This window comes from Pituophis catenifer, unplaced genomic scaffold (genome assembly GCF_029215685.1).
Source record: "Pituophis catenifer annectens isolate HBS135680 unplaced genomic scaffold, rPitCat1.0.hap2 SCAF_2, whole genome shotgun sequence".
Lineage (NCBI taxonomy): Eukaryota > Metazoa > Chordata > Lepidosauria > Squamata > Colubridae > Pituophis > Pituophis catenifer.
In genome coordinates, this window is record NW_027256882.1 from 46,128,837 (window position 1) to 46,156,835 (window position 27,999).

A 27,999-nucleotide genomic window follows, 5' to 3' on the forward strand; every position below is an offset into this window, starting at 1 on the left:
GCCTGCAATGTAGCCAGCCAGCTGGGCATTTCACTATGTGTTTAAAACGAAGCATCCTTTTCTATGTGATTTAAACAGATGTCAGGACCTATGTTTCTTCACAGCCCACTTGTTGCGATTCTAGTGCTCTGACCAGCAAGCTGTCTGAATTGTTATGTCTCCTCTCTTCCCTATAGGAGCTTTGTAAAGCAGTTTCCTTGAATATTTTCAATGACTTAGTACATGTCAAGAGCCTGGAGGCCATTTTAGTAGCAATTTATTTATTTTTTCAGATGTTCTATTTCATGGATGAGAATCTTTCTCTCTCTCTTGTTTTATTTTTCCATTTTTCCATTCCTTCTTTTTTCATTTCAGCTATTATTTATTTTTCCATTTTGTTTTGTTAAATAAATAAATAAATAAATAAATAAATAAATAAATAAATACCCATTTCATTTCCTGCCATGGCTTCCCATACATCCTGAGATGTCTTGTCTTTCCGTTCAATACATAATCCACAGTCACAATTTACTCAATAATCTGACAAAGCCTACAATTTATGATACATTTTTAAAAAGCCTTTTGTTCTACTGCATATAATGTTCAGCATGTCCTCTGTTGGATTGCAAAACGGAGAGGATAGATCTCATGTTAAAGGAACACTCTTGCTGCTTTGAAAACTAAAAGCAACGCAATTGGTCTGACTTCTACCACTGCCCAAACTCACTTATAATGACTCATTTCCTATTTCCACTAAGATATTACTAGAGCTCACCTAATATCTAGTGTCACCTGAGCCTATTATGGTACTTTCCAGCCAATTGTATTCCAGCCTTTCAAGCATTGTCCCAATCAAAAGCCTCCTAGTTTCTTCAAAAACTCCAAGCTGCACAGAACCTTCTTAAGAAAGAGAATGGGATAGCATAAAAGCTATAGCTTGCAAAGTTGCTAACCAGTAGTTCCTAGATACCGCCATTATGTTAACCTATTTCATTTGATCAATGCATCAAGTGATTCACCAGTCTTTTTGGTATCCATTTCATATCTACCGTATTTATTTAGAAGATGAGAGAAAAAGAGACAATGAGAAGGAGGGTATATGTGTGTATGTAGTTTCCTTTGTAATAGGCAATTGACTATGTATGTGTGGTATCATTCTTGTCTGCAATGAAGTGTCTAACCTAATCCAGGTATCTGCTGTCAAATCAAGCTGGGAATCAAGCTAAGGGTTAATTGTCTGGAGACTTAGGTTTGATTGCCAAGCCTGACTTTTATTGTTAGTTGCCTTGAGTGCCATCCTTCTGCAGAAAGGCAGGTTATTAATTCAGTAAATATATTAAGAAATCAATCAATCACATCTATAGAGGAGTCTTCCTTAACTTGGCATTTTCTAGATAAATTAAATTACCACTTCTGTCCTTCCAGTGCTTTCTGTGGATGATGGAACTGCACCTGGAAGGCACCAGGTATGGAAAAGGGGTTTAAATGAAATAGCACAAATGTTGTCATGCCTCACAGGGAAAAGGGAGAGATTGTGCAATTGGGTTAAGGAAATAAGATGGCAGGATGATCATGTGGTATCAAGAAAAGTTACCATGGGTGAGAAGAAGACATCAACTTGGAAATGTATTTCTATATTGCAGGATTAGAATTAATGGAAATGTATATGGGGACTACATTTGCACAGCAATGAAGTAGGATAAATTCTGCAAAATTAGAAGAAAGGCCCAATAACTTCATGGTTGGGCATTTTAAATCAAAGTTTCTTATGTCTCTTCTACCTTCAATATTGTACTGACTTTATAAGGTGAGCAAGCAGAAACAAAGGTAACAGCCAAAGGGGTTATGCCTGCTTTAATTATGATTGGGTGTACGATATCTGCCAATTATTTTTCTATTGGTTAAATTCTATTGTCTCCTCTAAAGAGGTTCCTTTCCATTTAGGAAAGGAAATGGTGGGCACAGCATTTCTCCCAAGCTTTAAGCTGCACCTGATTACTCTTCCAGGCGTTATTTGTATATCTGGTCAATTCACCTATAGCAGAGGTCCCCGACCCCTGGGCCATGCACCAAATCTGGTACATGGTCAATTAGGAACTGGGCTTCACAGCTGGAGGTGAGTGGTGGGTGAGTGAGCGAGTGAAGCTTCATTTGAATTTGCAGCTGTTGCCCAGCGCTAGTGTCACTGCCTCAGCTCCACCTCAGTTCATCAGGCATTAGATTGTCATAGGAACACGACATCTACTGTAAACTGCACATTCAAAGGATGCAGGTTGCATGCTCCTCCTCGCCTCCACCCCAAGTCCGTGGAAAAATTTTCTTCCATGAAACCGGTCCCTGATGCCCAAAATGTTGAGGACTGTTGATTTATAATACATCTTGTTAGGCTTTTTCTTTTTTTTAAAAAAGGCCATGTTTGTAACTTTGCTTTGGATATCATTAGAAATAAATGGCTGCTATTAAATTCTGTAGTTTCTGAATGCAATGCTAATGTTACATATTATTTAAAAATCTCCACTGTCTCTTCCAAAGTTGGAAATCCTACTCTTATGCTTCTTTTTCTAAATAGGCATATTTCATAATGATTGAGATGTTTCAATGTCTCCTGCTAATTCATATAAATTATACTGAATTCCCAGATGCTATCTTACCTTATGAGCTTAAATGGACTCCAGAGGATGGTAGAAGACAGAAAAGCCTGGAGGAACGTTGTCCATGGGGTTGTGATGGGTCGGACACGACTTCGCAACTAACAACAACAAAATCTTACCTGATTTTTCTGAATTAGATTTATTTTTGTAAGAGGTATAGTATTTATTAAGCAATCAAATGTTGGTTTCTTTCTTAAAGGAAGCAATTTGGTGAGTTTACATGTTAAAAAATACTTCCAAATCATAGACTAGAGAAATGATTCATGCTTTCTTCTTTACTTTACTTTTGTTTTTGCTTTTTATTAGAATTTCTTCATGTTATCCACTCACCAACAATTTGTTGATCTTTTTAAAAGATCAACAAGATGGGCTAAGGCTTTCTTAGGCTATATATTGCACCTTACTACATCTACCAGTATTTGTTATAATGATGTAGGTTGATCATGTCTTTCTATATTTATAGTTTAGTAACACCTTTTTGGCAGGCTGCTGAATTCATTGAGGAAAAAGCAAGTGACGTATTTTATAGATTGCTTGTGTATCTCAAAATGAAATTAAGACTTTTAAAGTGTGTGGATCTTGGTGTTTGAATTTTCATTAAGATAAATTTTAATTTTTAATAATTTTTCTTAAACACATAAGAATCTATTAATTAAATTGAAGATAATGTGTTACTACTAAGTAAATATTTGATCAATTGCTTCTTGCTAGTGAGGGCCAATCCCTTGTCAATAACAGCTTCTGAAGGATATATAAATGAAAAGAGGTTATCAATAGGGGAGAGATAATTTTTTGGGGGTGGATTTTAGGAGAATGGATTTTGGGCAAAATGGTCATGGGTTATAGGAGAAAACAGGCATGGAAAAAAAGGAAAATTTGGCATGGAAGAAAAGAAATGAAAGTTGGGTGACTGCTGAGAGTGTCTTATATGAAAAAGTATCAGAAATTGTTACCCATGAGAATGAATGTAAATGGATGCATGTCCAGTGCAAGGAACCAGATCCATGTAGGTTCATATAGAGCTCAAGCTAAGTACTTTATTATATTTTGCCTATTTTACAGGAATTTCCCCAGATTGCCTGCCTTCCCTTGGCAGCAGACTAATAAGGCTCTCTGGAGTTTGGGGTGGGGGCCAGTCCTGGACCTCTTGTGGCTGCACAAGGTTGAATTAGAGGACCTTCAAGGTCCCTTCTAACTCTGCTATTCTGTTATTTATTTATTTAATTTATTTATTGGTTTGATTTATATGTAGCCCTTCTCCGGAGACTCAGGGTGGCTTACAATGTGTTAAGCAATAGCCTTCATACTTTTGTATATACCTGCTTAGTAGGGCTTTCGGCCCCTTCTAAGCGGTGTTCTTTTTTATACAAAGTCAGCTTATTGCCCCCACAAACCAGGTCCTCATTTTACCTACCTCGAAAGGATGGAAGGCTGAGTCAACCTTGAGCCTGGTGAGATTTGAACTTGCAGTAATTGCAGGCAGCTGGTGTTACTTAACAGTGCTTTAGTCTGCTGTGCCACCAAGGCTATTCCTCTTCCTTGCCTGGCTGAGTGTTTCCCAACAATATAAGAATGCTTATTGTTCTAGATGAAGGACACAATTAATTGGCTTGAATTATGGAATATTTTTATGAGTATGGTTGAAGGTTGGTTACTGTATGCATTAAGAAAGGTATATAATAAAACAAAGCAAGCATGAGAATAAATGGATCGACACTGAGTAGACAAGGATAAGATTCTTTTGGTTGCTTTATGTTCTTCTGGGCAATAAGGAACTCTTGCTGTGACTATAGATGCGTTTTGGGCTTTTCCCCATAGCAGTGTCAATATGCTTTCCTCCAGTCCATCTGATGTGGCAGAAATATGTGCTGATATGCTTTGCACTGCCTGCATCGGTAGGTCATACTGTGTTTCAGTAATAAGGTAACAACTGGTGCTGTCCACCCACATATAAAGCGGGACAACTTAAGGAAAGTGATTGATGGATTCCCTGCTGGTAGGAAAATCAACTAACAATTGCTCTCCCTATGGAGAAAAAAATGGTTACATCAGTTGTCAAAATGTCCATTTCGGCTAACTCATCTACATGTGTTCATTTGTGGGCACATCTGCGTGATAAAATAGGCAATGCAACCCTGCTTGTCTGGGTAGAATCTTCATGGATCAAGTACTGTACCAATAAAAATGTACAACCCATTTTGGAGGTTGTGTATTTTGTCCAATAAAGCAGGTAACTATATCTCTTAAAGCTTTCTAGTTCTGCATGGAAGAAGCAGTGAAGCACCTGATCCACAGGAAGAAGGATGGGTGGGCACAAAGAGAAGTAGGGCAAGAGGCTCTTTGATACTACTACACCCCTCCTCCAGCCCTGCCCCACCTATCAGGAACTGCAGCTTTCTTGCATTGGGAGAGCTAAAGAACACCCTCAATTTTCTCTTCTCATGCAGGGTTTGCAGGGCAAGGTGGGGTTTGAGAGAAACAAGTAAGATACTTATTGGCAAAAGACCTACTTTCTTCTCATTCCCTTCTCTTCCCTGCTTCCTGGAAGGCAAGAGAAGTGTGAGAGTTAAGAGTGGCTCTTTAGATAACGACCCCTTGTGGTTAGGCTGCTCTCGTATGGTTCAGATACATGTATAGCATAATATATAAAAAAGGTAGATTTCCCGTCCAGTCATGTCTGACACTTGGAGGTGGTTCTCATCTCCATTTCCCAGCCAACGGAATCAGTGTTGTCCAAAGATGGTTCCAGTATCATGTGGCCAGCATGGCTATAATGCTAAAGGTGCATGGAACACTGTTATCTTCCCACTTCAGTGCATTTGCAAATTTGCATGCTTTTGAACTGCTAGATTGGCAGGAGCTGGGGAAAGAACGGGAGCTCATCCCGTCATGTGGTACTTGAATCTCAAACTTCCAATCTTTTGGTCGATAAGCCCAGTGTCTTAACTGCTAGGTCACTATAACCCTATAGCATAATACACTGGTGCCCCAAAGGTGCTTTTTTTCAAGAGGCAACTGGATTTTCTGGATTTTCTTTGAAGACGTTTCGCTTCTCATTCAAGAAGCTTCTTCAGTTTCTGTCTTCAAAGAAAAACCAGAAAGCCCAGTTCCCTCTTGGAAAAAAAAGCACTTTTGGGACAACCATGACCTTCATGACTGAGAATCTGCCCAGACAATACACTGGTGTGTATTTTCAGGGGTCTAGTGGTCTTCCAGAGGACCACTGGACATGAATCAAAAAAGTTATGTGTCATGCATCAGATTCTCTAGTACCACTGGAGGTGGAATGGGTTGGTTTGTAGGGAAGAATGACTAGTGAGTCATTTGCCCTACTTTCCTTCCCCTCAACAAATCTATGATTCTACAGATCATCTGCATGGAATCAGATTACATATGGCTAAAGATGAAATTCTTCCCTTTTCTTGTCATTCTTCCAAACACCAAAGGTCAGTAAAGTGCTGCACGTCTAGATTTCTGAATTTGGGAGGTGATGGTGAGGTGATCAAGAATTTCTTACTGGAGTTTGGCAGTTGTGTTAAAGAGAGAGTCCTTTTCCTTGACATCAATACCTTCTAGTTAGCTAATCCTAGAATTTAAGAAAGAAACTGTCAGAGATAAAAGAGTTCTCCAAGTGCTTAAAAATGCAAAAGTAACCACTGGAGAAAAATAACTTTTCAGTTGCGATCTGTAATGGTTGTGGTATGTTTGGACCCTTACTACAAAACTAGAAGAAATTAATCACTTCCCTATTGTTGCTAACATTGTGCTCAATTCAAAGAAAACGCTAGTATTTTATACATTTGTCTGAAGAAAAAGCTAGAAGATTGGAGCAATGAGTAGTCACATCTCAGGTGATGAGAGAAGAAGGAAATTTATCTAATCAAACAAAGTAGGTTTTTGAGGAAGACCATCAAAAAGAGGCAATGCCAATGAGTAAGAATATCCATAAGCAGATTTAGAAGCTATTCTAATTTAAGAACCTGACAGAACAAAAAAGGGTTTGAGACTTCAGGGAAAGAAAAATGTACCATGGAACAGGAGACAAGATAGTGGACCCTCAAGGGGAAATAAAATGAAATGAAAAAAAAAAAGTAGAACTTTTATAAACTTCGCAGTGTTTGTTGCCTAATGTATAGAGCATGGAAAATAGACACAATATGTCAACTGCTATTACAAAAAGATAACTTTGATTTAATTATGTATGGAAAGCTGGGTCAATCACAGGAAGGCTCTTAAAAAAAATCATGGTGTATTTACCATCATCTATCCATGGACACAGAAATTAATTCAGTTGCTGGAATTCTCATAAACCCACTCTTATCTTCTTAATAATATTGCTAAACGGATGCTATGAGAGTTATGTTTGGAAAGAACTAATTTTGGTTTTAGGTAGCTGCCAACAAGCTTTCTACTATAACACAGTAAAAACTGAGGTCCAGCCAGTACCAAAGCCCACTGAACATGCTGCTGTCTTCAGCAATGCACTGTAAATTTATCCTCCCCAGTTCTCATCAGATTAAATTAAAAAAAATCGTAGAACAATTTAACACAAATTTGGAAAAATTCTTGCAGCAAAGATAAATAAAGGACAAGGATTTTCTTAATTTTGAAGTCTTTGTACAAAGTGCTTTTGGTTCCTAAAGCCAGGTTTTCCTTGAGCTAGCTTTTTAAAAGGGTTTTCTAATAGCCATAGCAATTGTTTTGTCAAGAGATTATTTAAAGATCTGTCTCTTAGGTAATCTAGAAAAGGGGACACAATGCCCTTGCCCTATGGAAGAAAGCCTGAGTTATGAGAGTGTCCCACAGGTAGATATTCCACTTTAGCCTGTGCTTAAGAAAATAATCTCTTTAGTTAAGAAATCAGCTTCAGTTCAGATAAGATGGGAAAAAATTCAATGTTTTTCAATTTTTGCCTCTTTTCTAAGGGGAGCATTACTGAATTCTTGAAACTACTTTCAAGACATAGGAATACAAAACAGATAGTAAAGCACTGTTCTAGGTTCAACACAGCCACTTCTGAATTCCAGGACTTGCGATGATAAATGCTTTCCAATTTATTTGTTTCCAGTCTGTGGACACTGCTGTTTTTTGTGGTTGCTAAAAAATGAATGCACTGGTCCAAATACACTCAACTGCTGAGCCACATATCAGCAATCATTTCCATTCCTCAGGTTTCTATATATGCGTGAGTATAAGTGTGGTCAAGGCTGGAAATACACATTTCTTTTTAAGATGGAGAAACTGGCAGTAAAATTTAAGAGTATACAAAAGAAAAGTTACACTGACTGGTTCTTGCCATATTTTCAACACATCAGTTTGGCCTGAGCTGTAAACAGCAACTTACCTTGGGTTGGACTGAGAAAGAGGGTTCATTTCTTTCTGATAGTGACTTCCTTGATTAACAGGCTGTGAAAGATACAAGAAATAAGGAGTCAAACAATGATTTGGCCTGTGTTCTTTCAATGTACATAAATCTGAACTGTAATTAGCTATTTACAAAGTATGGTAGTATATTATGTATATTTAACTCTTACAAAAAGTAAAAAATAAATTACTTTCTTAGTTCCAAAAATTCCCCAAAGAGGTTGGTGGAAATATGGTAGGATAGCAAGGTGCCCATCTGTATAATATAAATTCACATTGTCAGTTAAGGTAATATATTTTTATATTGAATGAAACTGTGACACGAGGTTGTGATGGGTAAGCATCTCCTTGCATACAGGTTTCACTCTCCAAAACCTCAGAAATACTTCAAATCAGTTCAATGCTCAATTGTCCTTCACACAGCTGATTCAGAAATATGGAGATTAACCATGTATCAGTTAGTGCAATCTAACTGATCAACATGAGAGCATAAAAATATCACTCAAACAGCACTTACCACCTTCTATGCTTTGTTTAGTGAGTTGTAATAAATAATAGTGCTGAGTACACTTGTTAAAAGGATTTAAATGCCATGCCATTATGCTTCATGTCCCAAATTTAACAGAACAATGAATGGTGGAAGATACCATTTCCCCCATAGAGGTTTAGCATCACTCTGGCTGAACCTCTGTGGGAAAGGAGGAGAGCCCCAGGGAGAAAATTCCTAGCATATCCCAGAAATATACTCCTGAGCTTCCAGCTGTATGTTTAGACCAGCAAAATACTTAAAAAACATGACAGCATCCAAGCTGAGAAGGGCTTTAACATTGGCTTGATTTAATGGTCGGCCATTTTGAAAAGCAGATACAAAACAATTTTATTTGCTGCTTGATTATGTCTATTGTGCTACAGGCACCACAGAATCATTTGCCCACATTTTACTGTACTTCTGATATTATATCAATATTAGAATCTGTTTTATTTCCCCATACCTGGTAAAAGTAGTTTTCTCTGTCACTCTAATCTCTGATTTCTATATATAAATTCTGCTTTCTGATCAAACAGGCTTTAAGCTCCTGGATGTTGCCATATTTTCTTATGCTGCTAGTAAGCAAAGATTAAAGCTGACCAATCTTCATCCCTTAATTTAAAATAGCTGGCCTAACTTTTGAACACTATTAAATATGTATACAGATAGCTGTCACATCACTCTGTTTTACTTTAATCCACTCCTGTCTTAGAATTTTAGCTTTTTGCCTTGTTGTTGTTAGTTGCAAAGTCATGTCCGACCCATCGCGACCCCATGGACAACATTCCTCCAGGCCTTCCTGTCCTGTACCATCCTCTGGAGTCCATTTAATCTCATGCCAACTGTTTCGGTGACTCCATCCAGTCACCTCATTCTCTGCCTTCCCCTTCTTCTTTTGCCCTCCATCTTTCCCAGCATTAGGCTCTTCTCCAGTGAGTCCTTCCTTCTCATTAGGTGGCCCTTAATTTCAGACAAATAATATTCAGGGTTTTTTGGGTGGGGTGGGGTGGGGAGGAGGGCCTAGAAACAGTTTCCAAAAAAATTATTTATTTTGGTAAAATAATGACAGAAATATTTTGTATTATTCTTTTAGTTTGTGTTTTATGTTTGGTCCTCCTCTTTTACTTTTAAAGAGTATGCTCTTTGTTTCATTCGATACTGGTGTTTGACCAAGATTTAAGTATTAAAAAAAAATCCTACCCTGAAGAAAATGGCTTATCTCCAATGTGTTTGGAACATCACTGTTTTGTATGTGGAAAATCAGACTTGAAATGCTTCTAGATGCACCACAGCTGGAAATAAATTGATTAGCTCCTGAACGTGTAAGGAGATTACCTCATTCTCTTCTTTCCTCAATTCCCTTCCTTCTTTGCAAATTCCAGGGTTGGATTTGATGCAAAACAGTCACTTTAAAAAAGTGTATTATACTTGACAGCTAAGCAGAATAATATGTAATTCTCAAAGCTGTTATATCTTTTGGAGCATCTGTTAAACAATTTATATTTCAGTAATATTTCCTGACACACCTAGTTACTACATTTCATTTTTTGGTAAACTATCTTTGACTGCAGAGTACAGCTTTAGTGCATTGTTGTTATTAATGTATGTAAGCATCTGCCCCTGCTTGCTTGCCTATAGGAATTCTGAGCCTTTGTAGCTTGAGAGAAAATCCCTCTCCTCCATCCAATTTTATTAAAGCTACAACAAAACTAGAAGGACATTGGATAATCATGCCACAGTAGCATATGGTTGAAGCCAGGCTAGTACAGGAGGAAGGTCAAAGTAACTCTGTACATAAATATGAATAGTTATATCAAAAATATACAAAGCGTACATTCTAAACAAGAAAGATAAATGATAGACAAAGAACAGCCTTCTGGTGGTGCTGTTGCCATAGATTAGACCTAGGGATAAAGAGGTTATCTCAAATTCAGCCAACATCTAGAACAAAAGCATTGCTTTCTAGTTGTCTATAATCTACAAAGCAAAAATTAGCAAAGCTCTGATGAATAAGTAAGATTGGAAGAAAGTAGGATTAATTGGAACAAGTCTAGATTGTATCATTTCTCACAAGAAACGTTATGTATAAATACACCTTTCTCCCTCAAAGTGAGGGAAACTAAAATTAAGCATCCGTTTTTCAAAAATACAAGCCTTAGAATATTAACATTGCAGAATATTGAAAGAAGAAATAAAGTTGGTTTCAGAAGTTTTGTTTCACTCGCTATAGAAATGTTCTTATGCAGGGCCTAATTTTTATCAGCCCTGGAGCTGTAAATGGTAACATACTTCTGGAAATCTAAAGCAGACCAAGTGAATACATGCCTTGTTTAATGTCAAATTCAACTTCTAATGACAGAGTGGAAGAACTTGATATATATATTCCTATAGGAGAAAATATACCATAACCTAGTTTAAGAGACCTTTAGACACATAAAGGAATTCTTAATTTACAGTATAACAGATATCACACTCTGAAGGACTGTATAAATACTCACACTCTCTCTAACTGGTCATTGGAGAAGACAGTGGTAATGTATTACAATATATTACGATATTCAATTTAAATATGTTGTTTAAGGTTTCATGAGAACCTCACATATTTTTAAAATTGATCAATGGTTTGAACATCATGTATTTGGGGCATTTATAATATGTACACTCCCAGAGGAACCATCTATTGTGCTTAGGAAACATAATTGGCTTTTTAAAAATAATCAGGAGAATCTAACAATCACAGAAAATACAGAAATAACCAAAAACTCAATGAAAACTCCATTAGAAATGTGAATATGGTCAGTGCTGCAATAAAAGCCTTCTTCCTGTCTCTGTATTCATAATTGGAGGAACTCTGAGTCAGCAGCACCATTCTCTGAAAACAGCCCTATTGTATAAATTGACAACAACAACCATTTTAGCCTAGCTACTCTGAAGAAGAATAAAGGGAGACAAGCAAGTCCTTAGATGTGGCAGATGACTTTCACTAGACAGCAGATGACTTTTTCACTAGACAAACAGCTGACACAGACTGGACAGGACAGTTTTTTTTTTAACAGATTAACAGAGTTGGAAGAGACCTTGTAGGTCATCTAGTCCAACCTCCGCCCAAGCAGGAGACCTTACATCATTTCTGACAAATGGCAGTCCAATCTCTTCTTGAAAGACTCCAGTGATGAAACTCCCACAACGTCCGAAGGCAAAGCTGTTCCATTGGTTGATTGTTCTCACTGTCAGAAAATTTATCCTGGATTCTAGGTTGAATCCCTCCTTGATCAGTTTCCATCCATTATTCCTTGTCTGGCCTTCAGGTGCCTTGGAAAACAGCTTGACCCCTTCCTCTCTGTGGCAGCCCCTCAAATATTGGAACACTGCTCTCATGTGTCCCCTGGTCCTTCTCTTCACTAGACTAGCCATGCCCAGTTCCTGTAACCGTTCTTCATATGTTTTAGTCTCCAGTCCCCTAATAATCTTGGTTGCTCTTCTTTGCACTTTTTCTAGAGTCTCAATATCTTTTTTATAGTGTGGTGACCAAAACTGGATGCCGTATTCTAGGTGTGGTCTTACTAAGGCTTTATAGAGTGCTTAAGGGAGCCTGACTCTCAGTTGGGCTTTTTCCAATAGTCTTGAAAACAAATCAAGAATTTCAATTGCCAAGAATATCAACTTGACATTGCCTAGAACTTATTTTTTTTTTCTTAAGCTACAGGAAAGCACCTCAAAAGTATATACTGTAAAGATCACTATATACTTATAGAGCCAGAATCTACTGAGTAATTTCCTCAACAGAAATAATTCATTGTCTGAAAACATTTATTTTTAAATATTGATTTCAAACTATAAACTGGGGAATGGGGACTCTAACGAACAAAGATTTCTTCACAGGTTCAGATTTTCAAACAAGAGAAGCAACTAGAAAAGATTGTTGCCCAGCTACTTTTGATAATGCTTTTTAATGACTCATTGCATTTCAGAATAAATAAACAAAAGAGATATGCTAGTTAGGCTGCAGTTTCTATAGCAAATATAAAAATGGTATAAAAATGGTATGATTGAAAAAGCTGAGAGCCAGTTTGGTGTAATGGTTAAGGCACCATGCTAGGAACCAGGAGACTATGAGTTCTAGCTCTGCCTTAGCTGTGAAGCCAGATGGGTGACCTTGGGTCAATCTCTTTTTCTCATCTCCTGGAAGGAGGCCATGGCAAACCCCTTCTGAAAAACCTTGCCAAGAATACTGCAGGGACTTTTCCAGACAGTGACCGAGAATTGGACAGGAATGAACTAAAGAAAAAAAAATGAAGATTGTTGCAATAATCTATTATTTCTCCCGTCTTCATTTTTTGTAATTAATCTCTTATTTGTATTTTCCCCCCTCATCGATTTCTTTTATCCAACCATACATCCTTTTCATCCTTCTGATTAGCATACTTGCACACAGTCCCTATGTTATTCTGTGTCACAATTCTTTTAGTCTGTTCCAGGCACCTTCTATACATCACATCTAGTTTATATTCATTTTGCTGCAGGATTAATATATCTTTTAATATTCTTCCATACATGACTCATATTTTCTGCAATTATTCTACCATCCTTCTCAATTTTCCTCACTTCTTATCTTTACTTTTGCATGGATTTTTTGCCAAGAACCCCTCTGGACACTATCAGAATATCCTTATATCTTTCACCAATTCTCTAAATCTTTCACTATAAGCAATGAAATCAATCAAACTTTTAGACTGATATTAATCCCTTTGCCGTATATATATCTTTCATTAGACATGCTTAAACAATATAATTGGGGGGAAAACAACAGATTTTTCTCCAAGCAAACAATCATCATTGCCACTGATTCAAGTCTTCAAACTCTCTATACTTTCTTGAATAGTTTCCATTCTTCCATTCATGTTACCTGTTTTACTAATTTTTCTCCCAAATCCCATTTATTCAGACTATCAACAGTGAGATGGACAGCATATAACTTTAATAAAAATAAATAAATAATTTCCCCTCCCCCCAAACTCAGCATTCACATAGCAACTGAATAGGAATTCTATGGATGCCTAGTTTCAAATTCACCCATAATAGACAAAATGAAAGCAATTCACACAGTACTTTCTGATCTATATCAGATTCTTGGTTCATGTTCTATAATCACTTATGTCTATGGAGATTCTCAGTCATCCAGGTCATGGTTGTCCCAAAGGTGCTTTTTTCAAGAGGCAACTGGACTTCTGGTTTTTCTTTGAAGACATTTCACTTGTCATCCAAGAAGTTTCTTCAGTTCTGACTGAATGGTGGGAAATGGAAGGATTTATGCTCCTTGCAGACAGCTGGTCATTTGCATTTGACCCGCTAAAAGAATGCAAATAATCAGCTGTCTTCAAGGAGTATAAATCCTTGCATTTCCCACCATCCAATCAGAGCTGAAGAAGCTTCTTGGATGAGAAGCGAAATGTCTTCAAAGAAAAACCAGAAAGTCCAGTTGCCTCTCGAAAAAAGCACCTATAATCAGGTTACTTTGCTGATTTGAAGATCTGGAATCTTCACTAGAAGGTGAATACTTCCCTTTAGTTCTGAGAATGTTCCCCCTAATCCCCCATGCAGATTGGACAAAATGAATGCCCTTCCAATATTCACAATATTTCCAATAGCGGTATTGTAATATTCGAGGGATATCACAGAGAAGAGAGAGTCAACGTATTCTCCAAAGCACCTGAGGGCAAGACAAGAAGTAACGGATGGAAGCTTATCGAAGAGAGATCCAACCTAGAATTAAGAGGAAATTTCTTGTCAGTGAGAACAATTAATCAGTGGAACAGCTTGCCTTCAGAAGTTGTGGGGTGCTCCATCACTAGAGGTTTGGACAGAAGAAGAGATTGAACAGCCATTTGTCTGGAATTGTATAGGGCAGTGTTGGCAAACCTTTTTGGCATCGAATTCCTCTTCTGGGTTTGGCACGCATGCACGTGCTGGAATCCAGAAGCTCAGCTTCCTGGTGCACGCATGCGTGCCAGGGAGTTGCTCTTCTGGTTTCCGGCGCTCCCGCGTGCACGAAGATCAGTTGGCATGCTGGAACCCGGAAGAGCAACGGGCGATGGCTGGCGTGCCTGGAGAGATGGCTCTGTGTACCACTTCCGGCACGCATGCCATAGGTTCGTCCTCACTGGTATGGGGTATCCTACTTGAGCAGGGGATTGGACTAGAAGATTTCCAAGACCTCTTCCAACTCTGTTGTTCTGTAATTCTGCCCTGATATGATGGAATGAAAAGAGTGCTGAAGTGTTGGTTCTGAGCGTTTGAATCTCTACCCATTTCAAGAATGTGCTCATAATTACCAGGAGAAGGATCCAATGAGGTGTATATAGGGTGATATAAGCAAATAAATGTTTAAGCCACATCCAAGAGGAAATGTTTAGGAAACATCAGGAATGGTTTGATTAAGAGTATGAGGAGCTCAAAAGGAAATTTAAAATTATATATATCTATACTATATATACAGCTTTCAAAAGAATATATAGCTTTCAAAGGAACCCCGTAGGGGCTCTAACTAGGAATTATTGAATTTTTGAAACAACAACAACAAAAGTCTGTCTTGGAGGAGAAGAATAAACCCCATAGGGAAACGTTACCATTGTTTGTTCAGCCACCCAAGGAAAGCTATTCTTCCCCAGTGGTCTTGGTAGAACCCCAAAGAATCCAGACAAATCAGCTTTTTATAGAAGCATGGGAATTTCAGAGCTTTATGTGCAGATTCCAACATAAAACTGAACAAAGATGCTCACCATTTTCTCCTTCTGAAGTCACTGGGTAGTGATTTTTGTCTTAGCTGAAATAATTAAAATGACCTTAGCTCGATAGATACATCTTTGTTCACCTTCATCAATCCAATAGGACATATTGTCATGGAATGGGGATAATAAAAGAGATCTGACTAATTATAGACCTACCAGCCTTTGGAGTATAATAAGCAAACAATGTGCTAAACACTTAAACTGAAGGCTCCAAGACTAGCTAGAGCTTAAAGGTGTAACAGGAGACAAACAAGTGAGATTTAAAGAGGCCTTGTTGTCTAGTGATATTCTTGTACCACTTAATGAACAACCAGAACCATAAAGTGAAGTCTGCCAAAGGCTTTCCTTGATTTAACATTTGCTTTATATTCACAATGATATTGTGAAAAAAGTTTTTAAAAAATACATTCATTATAAGAGTCTTCTTTTCCGGATTCAGAAGCTGTACTTCCATGCCTGTTTAAGGTGAAATGCAATCCAGAACTGTTGCTCTAAGAAATGGTAAATATATAGAGAGAAGTGAGGCAAGGATGTATTTTGACCCTACGTTGTTTAAATTTTATATTAACTCCATATATATATATATATATATATATATATATATATATATATATATATATATATATAAAAGCTAAACAAGATTTTCATGCTCCCCAAATTGTAAGATGTAATATTCTCCTACTTTTGCTCACAGACGATGCAACCAGAGCTCATCTTGTATATGCTCACTGTGCTCAGAAGAACAATAAGACCTATAATTCTGCACTTTAAGAAGAACAAGCTGGTTACAAATTAAATAGATTAGATTAGATTAGATTAGGGTAGGGTAGGGTAGGGTAGGGTAGGGTAGGGTAGGGTAGGGTAGGGTAGAGCAGGGTAGGTAGAATAGAATAGGTCCATCTTTTTAAATATCTTACTGCGGTGTTTTATTCCATGAAGATTTGAAAAACACATGATGAATATGGTACCCAGTTGGCATAAACATCTTCACTGGATACTAGAAGTTTCTTTTATTTATCTTTTTTTATTTAATGAAAAGACATTTAATGGCAGCAGCTTTAATGCCAAACTTTGGCTCCAAATATTATATGGTGCCCATGTGGGAATTTAGACAAATAAGAGCTAGTGCAAGCCAAGTTCTTAAAGTCCATTCTTTCTGCCCCTAAGGGCATATCTAATACATCATTCAGGTTTAAGATTAGGGTGCCTAGCATTCAAGTGAGCCTTGGAAGCAGATAAAGTTATTGGTTTAAGACCAGTTTTCCCAAGAGGTTTATTACTCTTAGTTCCACCAGATGATCAACTATTGAGTTTGAAAACAACAAATGAACTAAAATAAATGTCATGTAGACTTTTGGTAGAGTTCTGTACATCTACTGGATATTCTAAATTTATGTAAACTGAGTGTTCTTGCCCGTGTGAGTCTGGAAGAGTGAAATAATACAATACTTTATACAAAGTATAAAATGTGTTATTATACAATATTTTGAACAGGGATGTCTATGTCCTTTCTGCACTAATACACAGGCAGAAGGATGAGTTATAATTTCCAACCTGAAACATTCTCAAATATATTACATCTCAAAAGATCTAAGCCCCAGAGCTCACTGTAACAGCATTGCCAAAAAGCCATTAAGAGTTGTTAACCTAATTTTGCGAAGCTTCTTCTCTGGTAACATCAAACTGCAAACTAGGGCATACAAAACCTTTGCCAGACCAATTTTCGAATACAGCTTGTCTGCCTGGAATCCAAACTGTATATCGGACACTAATACAATTGAGCGGGTCCAGAAGTATTTCACGAGAAGAGTACTCCACTCTTCTGCTCACAATAGAATACCTTATGCCACTAGGCTTGAAATTTTGGGTTTGGACAACCTGGAACTATGCCGCCTACAGTCTGACCTAAGTATAGCACACAAAATTGTCTGCTACAACATCCTACTTGTCAATGGCTACTTCAGCTTCAACCACAATAATTCACAGGCAAAAAATAGATACAAACTCAAGGTAAACTGCTGTAAAGGCGATTGTAGAAAATACAACTTCAGCAACAGAGTGGTCATGCCTGGAATGCTCTACCCGACTCCATTGTTACATCCTCAAACCCCCATAGCTTCAACCTTAAACTGTCTACCGTGGACCTCACCCTATTCCTAAGAGGTCCGTAAGGGGGTGTGCATAAGCGCACCAGTGTGTCTGCCATCCCTGTCCCACTGTCCCATTTATTTGTACTCATTATCTGTGCTCATGTCCATGTTTATACTTATACCTGTTACCTCGTACATGTTTGACAAACTAAATAAACTAAATAAGTAAAATTTTTAAAAAATAAAATGTAGAGTAGCCAAATTCTATGTATGAACAGTGAAAATAAAATAGCAGGTAATGATGATGCAAACATGAACTGAGCACTGTTTTATCAATGTAGCTTTGTAAACTTGCTGATTGTATATTGTAAATGAAGGTTCTCTCTTTTTTTGTTGCACTACTAGATTACTGCTAGTTGTGGTATTTTGGAAACATTATGATTTCAGCTCTGAACTCCCTTTTGAGGCCCTGCATAGTCTGTGCCAAATATTGAGACTGGCTTTTGGAAAAATTTTATGTAGGAATCTGTGGTTCAGCCTTAAAACAAGCAACTGTAGGAAAATGACAGACGACTATTAAATTTGACGGATTTCTAGAGAAAAAAACCTGAACAGATAAAGACATAGAATATAAAATGATCTATAAACTGAAAACTCTAGTGCATTGAAATGAATGGAAAAGAAAATGAACCTTGTCTTGTATTATAGGGCCATATTAAACTTTCAAACAAGCTTAGCATCTTAGATGTTACTGTTTTTCTTTCCTTTCTTACTAACACTTGCTAGAGTGTTCATCCATGTAAATCTACTGCAAGTAGATCTACTGCAAGCATCACTTAGCAATTATAGTATTTATATCTTTTCAATCATTGTAATGTTTTAAAAAAATAGCATGCCAAACAATGACAATCTTTTAAACGAGTCTGGTATAACTGGAGATTTGAATAGGGCACAAAAAAGAAGGTACAATTCAAACTTACAGCTGGGAGACATGAATTCCAGGTATTCGTGTCATCACTGCTTGTGCTGATGCTAATATTACAATTGTTGATCTGAGAGGCGCTCAACCCATGTGAAGGTCCATTATGTTCTAATTCTTCATTTTGCTGCCTTTTCATGCTAGCCAACATCTGCATTTCAGACATGGTCATGTTGCTGGGCTGGTAGTCTTTCCAATTGTATTCCTATGGATTACATGAAACAAAACATGGAAATTGTACAGACACATCCGGAGAATTGATTCTGGCGAGAGGGGCAGCATACAAGTTTAATAAATAAATAAAAATAAAGAGCATACAGAAACCAATGGTGGGTTTCTACCAGTTCACCCTGGTTCAGGCGAACCGGTAGTGGCGGTGGTGGGAGGCTCCGCCCACCCGCCCAGACGTCATCACGGACACTGCGCATGTGCAGAACCTTCTGCGCATGCGCAGAAGTCCCGTGCGCGAGCTAAGCAAGCACATGCACGCTCCCAGTTCTGAACCGGTAGCGATGATAAGAGGTCCCCACCACTGACACAGACATAAATATATTTCTATACAGATAGTCCTTGACCTACAACCATTTGTTCACTGACTATCAAGAGCCTTGATAGTACAGGGGTTTAGTGCACCCTGTTATTAACACAGCTGCCTGCAATTTCTGCTGGTTCGAATCTCTCCAAGGCTCAAGGTTGACTCAGCCTTCCATCCTTTCTAAGGTAGGTGAAATGAGGACCCAGTTTGTGGGGGCAATAAGCTGACTTTGTATAAAATATACAAAAGAATGAAGGCTATTGCTTAACGCATTGTAAGCCGCCCTGAGTCTCCGGAGAAGGGCGGCATATAAATCAAATTAAGAAGAAGAAAGACTACAGTACTGAAAAAAGTGACACTTATGACTGTTTTTCACACTTATGACTGTTGCAGTCTCTCCATGGTCATGTGATCAAAACTCAGATCCTTGGCAAATGACATATATTTATGACGGTTGCAGTGTCCCAGGGTCATATACCATGGCACCTTTGACAAGCAAAGTCAATGGGGAAGCCAGATTCATTTAACAACCATGTACTAATTTAACAGCTGTAATGATTCCCTTAACCAGTGTGGCAAGAAAGGTCGTAAAATGGGGCAAAACTTGCTTAATAACTGTCTTGCTTAGGAACAGAAATTTTGGGCTTGATTGTGATTGTAAGTCAAGGATTACCTGTAATAGGTGAACATGTATAATTTGAAAGACAAAATATTAATGGATACATTTACTCCAAACTGTGGATAGTAATTTTCTTTGTCTTAACAAAAAGGAAAACTGCAAAAAAAAAAAAAAAGTATAGTTACACTCTGTGTTTCAAAAGCTTAGCTCTCTTCTATAGTTTTATGGAAGTGAAAAAAGCATTAAAACTGTGATTAGTACTATATAAAAGGAGAGGAAAATTAAAGCTAATTTAAGTAAGCTATCCTATGAACACAGAAAGAATCAGTAATTATAATCCAATGAATTCCACCGAACTACAGCATCTGTTACAAGGTGGATCTACATAATTTTCATACTATTTTCAGTACTTGGTTATTATTTCTATGGGATAGAGAAGAGAGGTCCCATAGCTTAGATAAAGAAGATGTATTTTATGCATAATGCATAATGCCTGGGTAGGATATGGCAGGAAAAGGCTTCCATCTGAGAGCATAAAAGAAACCCCCACTAACAGCAGACATTATTGGTTTATATATACCAGACCCAATGGTTTGACTCAAAAATTATTAATATTCATTAACTGCTGCTAATTTATTTATTTATTAAGCATTCTAATCTGCTTCACTGCAGAGGCTATAGGCTCTGGTTAATGCACAAAGCATTAAGAAGCCCTTTAAAACAAAACAAAACAAAACAAAAAACCTTGATAAGCATATGGAAAACTAGATTGCTGGTTGAAATTTTAATCTTTGATCAAAATCCTGCTGGAAGAGGATGATTTTTAATGCTTTCAAACATTTTATAGCTTATGGGCTATGCATTCTCCTGAGATAAAGTGTTCCACAGTTCAAAGGCGGCTATGAGAAAAATCTGTTGAACACTTACTTCATTTGCAGGTGCCGCTTTCTGCAAGCCTTCCATTGTTGATTGAATGGGATGGGATGGGTTGGGACATTAGTTAGGCAGTCTCCGATCTAATTCTATGTGATATAGGGACTTTATAGCTAATATCCAGCACTCAGAGCTGAGCCCAAAAGACAAGCTAGTGCAGTGACTGCAAAATGTGCCTAACACAACTTAAAATAGATTTCCTGGGTAGGTCTAACTGCTGCCTTTGATACTAGTTGCAGTTTCTGAGTTTGCTTCAAGGATAGCCCCTTTGCTATAGGACAACTGCATGGTGTGATCCACCAATGAGATGCCAAGGTTTCTCAATCCCAGTAGAATAGAATAGAATAGAATAGAATAGAATAGAATAGAATAGAATAGAATAGAATAGAATAGAATAGAATAGAATTTTTTATTGGCCAAGTGTGATTGGACACACAAGGAATTTGTCTTGGTGCAGGTGCTCTCAGAGTACATAAAAGAATCATCAAGAATCATAAGGTACAATGCAATGATAGTCATAGGGTACAAATAAGCAATCAGGAAACAATATCAATATAAATCGTAAGGATACAAGCAACAGAGTTACAGTCATACAGTCATAAGTGGAAAGAGATGGGTGATGAGAACGATGAGAAGATTAATAGTAGTTTAGACTTGTGTTGACGGAATTATTTGTTTAGCAGAATGATGGCATTTGGGAAAAAAACTGTTCTTGTGTCTAGTTGTTCTGGTGTGCAGTGCTCTATAGCGTCGTTTTGAGGGTAGGAGTTGTAGGTAACTATGTTACAGTAGGGCTGTAACATGGTGTACTGAACAAAATCTCCTGGCTATGGCCTCCATCTGCTGTTTAAACAGATGTTGTGGCTTCAGGTGGATCCTGAGGTCCCAAATCAACCCCTTCAAGGGTATGCTCCTTCTCTGGAGTAATCAACGGGCCTAAATGTCTACTCTATGGAAATTCTCAATCATCCAGGTCATGGTTGTCCCAAAGGTGCTTTACAAAAGGCAATTGGACTTCCTTGGATTTTTTTCTTTGAAAATGTTTAGCTTCTCATCAAAAAGTTTCAGAACTGAAGAAGCTTCTTGGATGAGAAGTGAAACATTTTCAAAGAAAAAAACTAAGAATGTCCAATTGCCTTTTAAAAAGCACTTTTGAGACATCGGGCCTAAACTTAACAGACGAACAGCATTTCTATCTCGTTACTTTTGTTTATAGCCTTCAGGCAATGGTTCAAAGCTTTCACAGAATTGCTGGTCCAACCTGGGCTGGTGATGTACAATGAAATATCATCACTATGTTCAACCCTTTCAATAGATGAGCCTTCCCAGATGTTCTTTAAAGATGTGGAATAGCCTGAAGGAACTTTCATTCTCTCTTGCCAAAGAATGGGTGAAGAGGCAAGTCTTCACAGCTCTTCTGAACAAGAACAGTGTGTGGGTCATTTGGATTCGGGGGGTGGGGGGTGGGATGGGGTGGGGGAAACCAAGATTCTATTATCTAACCCCTTCTTCCCATCTTTAAACTTGGTGAAAGAAACTCTGGGATAAATGTTTCTTCCTTGGTTGGACACTGTTGTTAAGGGCCTGACAATTATTTTAAAGCTGTCTTTCTTTAAGCATGCAACTCTATCGGAAAGACATTTGGGGTGTGTGTGTCTGTGCTTCAAAGCCAGAAATTATCTGTACAAATGAAGGGGGAAAAAAAACTTCTTCCAAATTTAATAGTACCACACTAATAGCAGGTAGGTTCTTTACTGTTTACGCTGCTATTTAAATGAGAATATAGCAATTGCTGTTTTGAAACTTTAAAAATGGGCAGTTTCCTTTTAAGAAAATGGTATTTTATCTTCAAAAATATCATTTTTTAAAATAGGTGTGTAGTAGGCCATTCTCAGTTTTCAGTGACACGTTTTTGGCATTTCAAATAGATCATTTACAGAAGCTATTTGAATAAAAGCCTTCTTTGTTTCCTCTCCAGCATTACAAAGCAGGTCATTCTGCACATGAATAGCAACACTGTTTGATCTGTATAGATTTAGAGTCAATAATGGGGTTGCTTTATATCTTTAAAAAGGAATAGGTTGAATGAAGGGGGGGGAGAGGGAAAGAATGGCAAATCATTTAAGAAATTCCCTAAGTGTGCTCTGTTCTTTAGGAAACCAAATGCGAACTCATATGGTGAGCCCTTTTGTTCATAAATAACAACATGCACTCAACATGTTTAACCACAATACTGAAACTGAAAATAATACAATGGAAATAGCACTTTGGAAAAAATAGAGGAATGTGCCCATTATTGGCTTGGCTGGTATTCCCTCTAATGAAATTTGAAGTGACCAAAAAGTCATTGTGTCATGGATTTGTAAAGCCAAGCAAATAGATTTGACTTTAAAGATCTGCAGATTTCTCTAATGCAGTAATTCTGTTCTAGATTTGCATGAATTCTCTCTCCCCAAAATCTTTAGAATCAGATTTTTCCGGAAAAGTGCTCATCTTTACAAAATCTGAACTTCTGATTGTCAGTTTCATAAAACATGGACTCATACTTTGACAAGTTAAATTTGTAATGGTTCATCAGTTCTGATATTACCATATTCCTTCTACTCAAGGCCTTTCATATATTGTTGAGGAGGTAAGACCTGTCAATCAAATTAAGCACTAGGGTATCCGTCTTGTCATGGCCAGGTCTGCTCTCCAAGTTGACATTTTCCCTGTCATAGGAAACATTTTTAAGGCAGGCTTTCCACACTATATGAAGATGGGTATAGACAGAGATCTATCATTGTTACCTAAACTCTCAAAGATGCTCAAAGTAAGCTAATCCCACGTTACAGAAGAAAACAACCTACACCCTTTTTCTGCTACCAAATATATACAGTAATTCAGATCTAAGAATATTACTAGTATATAGTTTGTGGTTTGCTGTTTCACCTCATCTTTTCACAGGAAACAATTCACTTTTAAGCCGAAGGATGGAGAATTTATATTCAGCTAATGCGTAGGCTTGATATGAAAATCAATAATGAATATATGGAAGCAACCTGTATATTTCCAATGTGTAGGAAGGAAGAAAGGAAGGAAGTCAAAAACACAAACAGAATTATTCCAGCTATTGTGGTATTATGCATCAGCCTTATTACTTAGACTAAATCCTATTCCTGAATGAGTATTTGTTCTTTTTTTAAATAATGTATCTGTAAAAGATTTTTTAAAAAGTTCCCAGATCTAAACCCTTTTGTGAACATTTTTCTCATTCTGATGGCAACATCTAGCTGACCTCATCTGTATTTGGACTATGAAGGTAATTATGTAGGGTTAAGACTTAGTTATGGGGGGGGGCATGATGGTTCAGTGGTTAAAGACGTTGAGCTTGTCAGCTGGAAAGCTGATAGCCTGGGTTTGAGGTCGGGTGAGCTCCTGTGACCTGCGCCAGCTCTTATCCATCTAGGTGTTTGAAAACATGCAAATGTGAGTAGATAAATAGGTACCATTTCAGCGGGAAGGTAGCAGCGTTCCATGCACTTCGGCATATAATCATGTTGGTCACATGACCACAGAAGTATCTTTTGGGCAACAATGGCTCCCTTGGTTAGGAAAAGGAGATGTGCACCACTCTCTAGAATTGGACACAACTGGCAGAGAAACCAAAGATGATTAGGGGGCTGGAGCCTAAAACACATAAAGAACTGTTTCTGGAATTGGGTATCTCTAGTTTAATGAAACGAAGGACTAAGGTGACATGATAGCAGTGTTCCAATATATTTAAGGAGTTGCCACAAAGAAGAGGGAATCAACCTACTGGTACTCTCCAAAGCACCTGAAGGCAAGACAAGAACTATGGATGGAAAATAATCAAGGAGAGAAGCAACCTAGAACTAAGGAGAAATTTCCTGACAGTTGGAACAATTAATCAGTGGAATATCTTGCCTTGAGAAGTTGTGGATGCTCCAACACTGGAAGTTTTTAAGAAGCGACTGGACAATCATTTGTCTGAAATGGTATAGGGTTTCTTACCTGAGCATGGGGTTGGATTTGAAAGCTTCCAAGGTCCTTTCCAACTCTATTGTTCTATTATTCTATTCTGTTACATCTTTAAGACTTGGTTACTACTAGGATAGGTGATAATTAGGTAATTTTGGGGCTGTTGGCTACCCTGGGAAACTATAAAAATATTTTGTATTGTTGCTAAGAAAATTATATGGTTATATTCACAAAGTTCCATTTGACAACAAGTTAAAAAAAAAACTATATTGGAAATATAAAAGTTACTCCTTGGTTCAGTCTTAAAAGTTACCTTGATACACCGTGAATGATAGCTTTGAGAGCCTCTTATGAAACCTAGTTTTTTATTTTTATGTTGTGAGATAACATAAATAATATCAGGTAAAAATGGCAGGGTGATGTAGATACCATACATCACTAGGTGTCAAATAACTTTAAACCAGCTCAAGGCGATGCATATACTTTTGGAGGACAGAATTTGGGCAGATCTTTTAACATTTTTAATGGTTGTACGAAAGTATACAGAGAAAGTGTGAACAGGGAAATGGAACGCTGAGGCCTTAGCTAGAAGAAACAAAGCAACTTCTTTTCCAGAAGAATAGAAACTTTGCCCCACCCAAGATTTGAACTGTAATCTAATAATATTTTTAAGGCAATGTCTTCAATTTCTGAAATGGACAATTTCCTAGAAATGTACCTGGGTAATGGTACTTAAGTAATGGTACCTAAGTAATGGTACCTAGAAACAAGATTTCTGATTATTTAAAAAAAAAATCTGGTTTATATTTGCATTGTTTGTTACAGCCAAATAGAAATTGGAAATTTAAAAAATCGTTAAACTGAGATCATTTTTAAATTTTTAACGGGGCATTTAATGCAAAATGTAATTCCATGTAGCATTCATGGTTCTTCTGAATGCTATACTTTTAACTGACAAAGCTTATCTTCTCTCTCTCTCTCCTTATGATAAGAAACATTTTATTAAGCTCTTAAACATTTGATAGACAAAATCTGCTATCAAAGATATTTTTTCCAGTTTAGAGATGCACATAATGACATTTGCATTCTCCCATGTTCAAATGATTTATTCATATTTCTTTAAATTTAGTTGCATATGCAGGGAAGTTTAATTACCCAGCTATCTACTTGGTTGCAATATTACCCAGAGGACTGCACTTCTTTCTTAATTAAAAATATTTGAACTTAATAATAGAGGACTCTATTAAAACATTAATAAAACATTGCAAGTATACAAGTCCTTAAATTTTACTAAGTAGTGAGCAAGTAAGAGTTGTTTGAGCATTTTTGTCAATCATAATGCAGGAGGGAATTAGGAAGGAGTTTTTTCTTTTGAAGGTCTTCGTGCATATGAACTTTGATGAAAAAGCCAATGATGGAAATCTCTCTCTCTCTCTCTCTCTCTCTCTCCCCCCCCCCTCTCCACATACATATTCTTCACACTTTCCTCTAGTATTAAAAGAGAAGGGAGATAGTAGAGGAGATATAACAATGCTTGTAAACTGCAACTGTTTGGTCAGTCCTCCAGGCAAACAGGAACTTTTATGAATTAAAGAATTCTATTTTTTTCTGTCTTTAAAAAAATAATGTTAATATACTAATAATCACTAACAGGTTCATTACTGGCTTCTGAGGTCTCAAAAGCCATTCACGTTAAAAAGACAAATTTGTTTTGGCTTAAAATATGTGGCTTTCAAACTACTTTGATCCAGTCCATTGAAACTTTAAACAGATCAAGGTATATTTGGATAGGTTCAGTCCATCTTTCTCAAAAGAGATTCCTAGCCGAGAGTCAAGTGCTTCATTGGAGCTTTCCTTGGATACTGATTGCTTCAAAAAAAAGTACTAGAGGTCATTCTAGTCCCACAATTGGTCCCTATCTGGTCAATTAGTTTGTCCATGGAAAGAAAAAAAAAAAAAGAACACTGCAGTTGTGTAATATGTCTGATAATTTCTGCTTTGTCCATTCGCAGGGGTGTCAAACTGGCAGCCCATGGGCTGGATGTGTCACGCACAGACCATGCTCACCCCAGCTCCGCAAAGGGGAAAAATATGGCAAAATGTCACATGACGGCAACGTTACGCAGAAGTTTGATACCCGTGATTTAAAGGAACAGATTATGGAATAATCTTCCTGGAGCAAGCCTCCTTATTATAATTTAGGATAATACAGAAATACATTTATTTATTCAGAAGTTATTTTACAGTTTTTACGTTTATTTTTATTTGTTCCATATTTTGTATTTTTGAAGATCTTTTCATTGTATTATTATGGAACAGCCTAGAATCACTGAAGGAATGGAAGGCATGTTTATTCTCCAAAATAAATATAAAATAAACATTTGTTAGCTGTAAAGAGTATCACCAGATGGACTTCGATGATGGATGTCTTTTAAAGACTCAAAACAAAGAGTAAACATGGATCTAGAGAAAAACAGAGGTGACCGATATAATTAGGCCTCTATTTGGGATGCTTATAGAATCAAAACTCCAGTGCCTTGACTTCTCGGCATCAAAGTTATGGATGGAATATACATATAGCCAGATAGAAACAAAACAGGAAAGTCAGGAGCTATTGTAATATATTGTATGTTCTAGACAGGAAAATATCATAAAAATCTGATAGTTTGTATTATCAGAATGCAAACCATTTAAAAATTCTGTAAAGTTCTTGGTCATTGCAGACTAATTAACCTATCACTTGAGAAAGGGAAATCTAGATATTAGATAAGAAAAATGTAAGACAAGATCAATGAATCAGAATAGAGCTGGAAGGGATCTTGTCTAACCCCCTGCTCAAATAAGAGACCCTATACCATTTCAGATAGGTGGTTGTCCAGTCCTCTCTTAAAAACTCCCAGTGATGAAGCACCTATAACTTCTGAAGGCAAGCTGTTCCATTGGTTAATTGTCCTCACTGTTAGGAAATTTCTCCTTAATTCCAGATTGCTTCTCTTTTTGATTAGTTTCCATCCATTGTTTCTTTTCTTGCCTTCTGGTGCTTTGGAAAATAAGTTCACCCCCTCTTCTTTGTGGCAGTATTCAAATACTGGAATACTGCTATCATGTCACCCCTAGTCCTTATTTTCTCTAGACTGGCCAAACCCAATTCCTACAACTATTTTTCATATGCTTTTGTTTCCAGGCGCTTAACCAGCTTAGTTGTTCTTTCCAAAGTGCACTTTTTCCAAAGTCTCAACATCTTTCTTGTAATGTGGTGACCAAAACCAGAGGCAGTATTCCAGGTGTGGTCTTTCTAAGGATTTGTAAAATGGTACTAATACTTCACGTGATTTTGATTCTATGTCTCTGTTTATGCAACCAAGGATTGTATTAGCTTTTTGGGCTGCTATATGGTGGGTAATAAAACCAGGAGAATAAGAATTAAATTGGATTATGACTTTTCTGTTATCCTTCAATCACTTCATTTTCTATTTGGGTGGTGGCGGCGGCTGCAATGATGTTCTGAAGTGCGGAAAGGAATGATCTTCATCCACAGATTACTATTGAAA

General features: G+C 37.3%; 1 protein-coding gene across 1 annotated transcript in view; it reads right to left on the bottom strand.

The window, feature by feature from the left end:
• The window catches only part of CFAP20DC (CFAP20 domain containing), a 158,822-nt gene that overhangs the window by 38,187 nt on the left and 92,636 nt on the right, over nucleotides 1–27,999 (bottom strand). The window contains exons 12-13 of the mRNA XM_070933524.1: nucleotides 18,382–18,585; nucleotides 7,975–8,036 (exon numbers count right to left, since the gene is read on the bottom strand). Of these exons, the coding sequence (XP_070789625.1) occupies nucleotides 7,975–8,036; nucleotides 18,382–18,585 (266 nt within the window). The remainder of the gene's footprint in view (nucleotides 1–7,974; nucleotides 8,037–18,381; nucleotides 18,586–27,999) is intronic.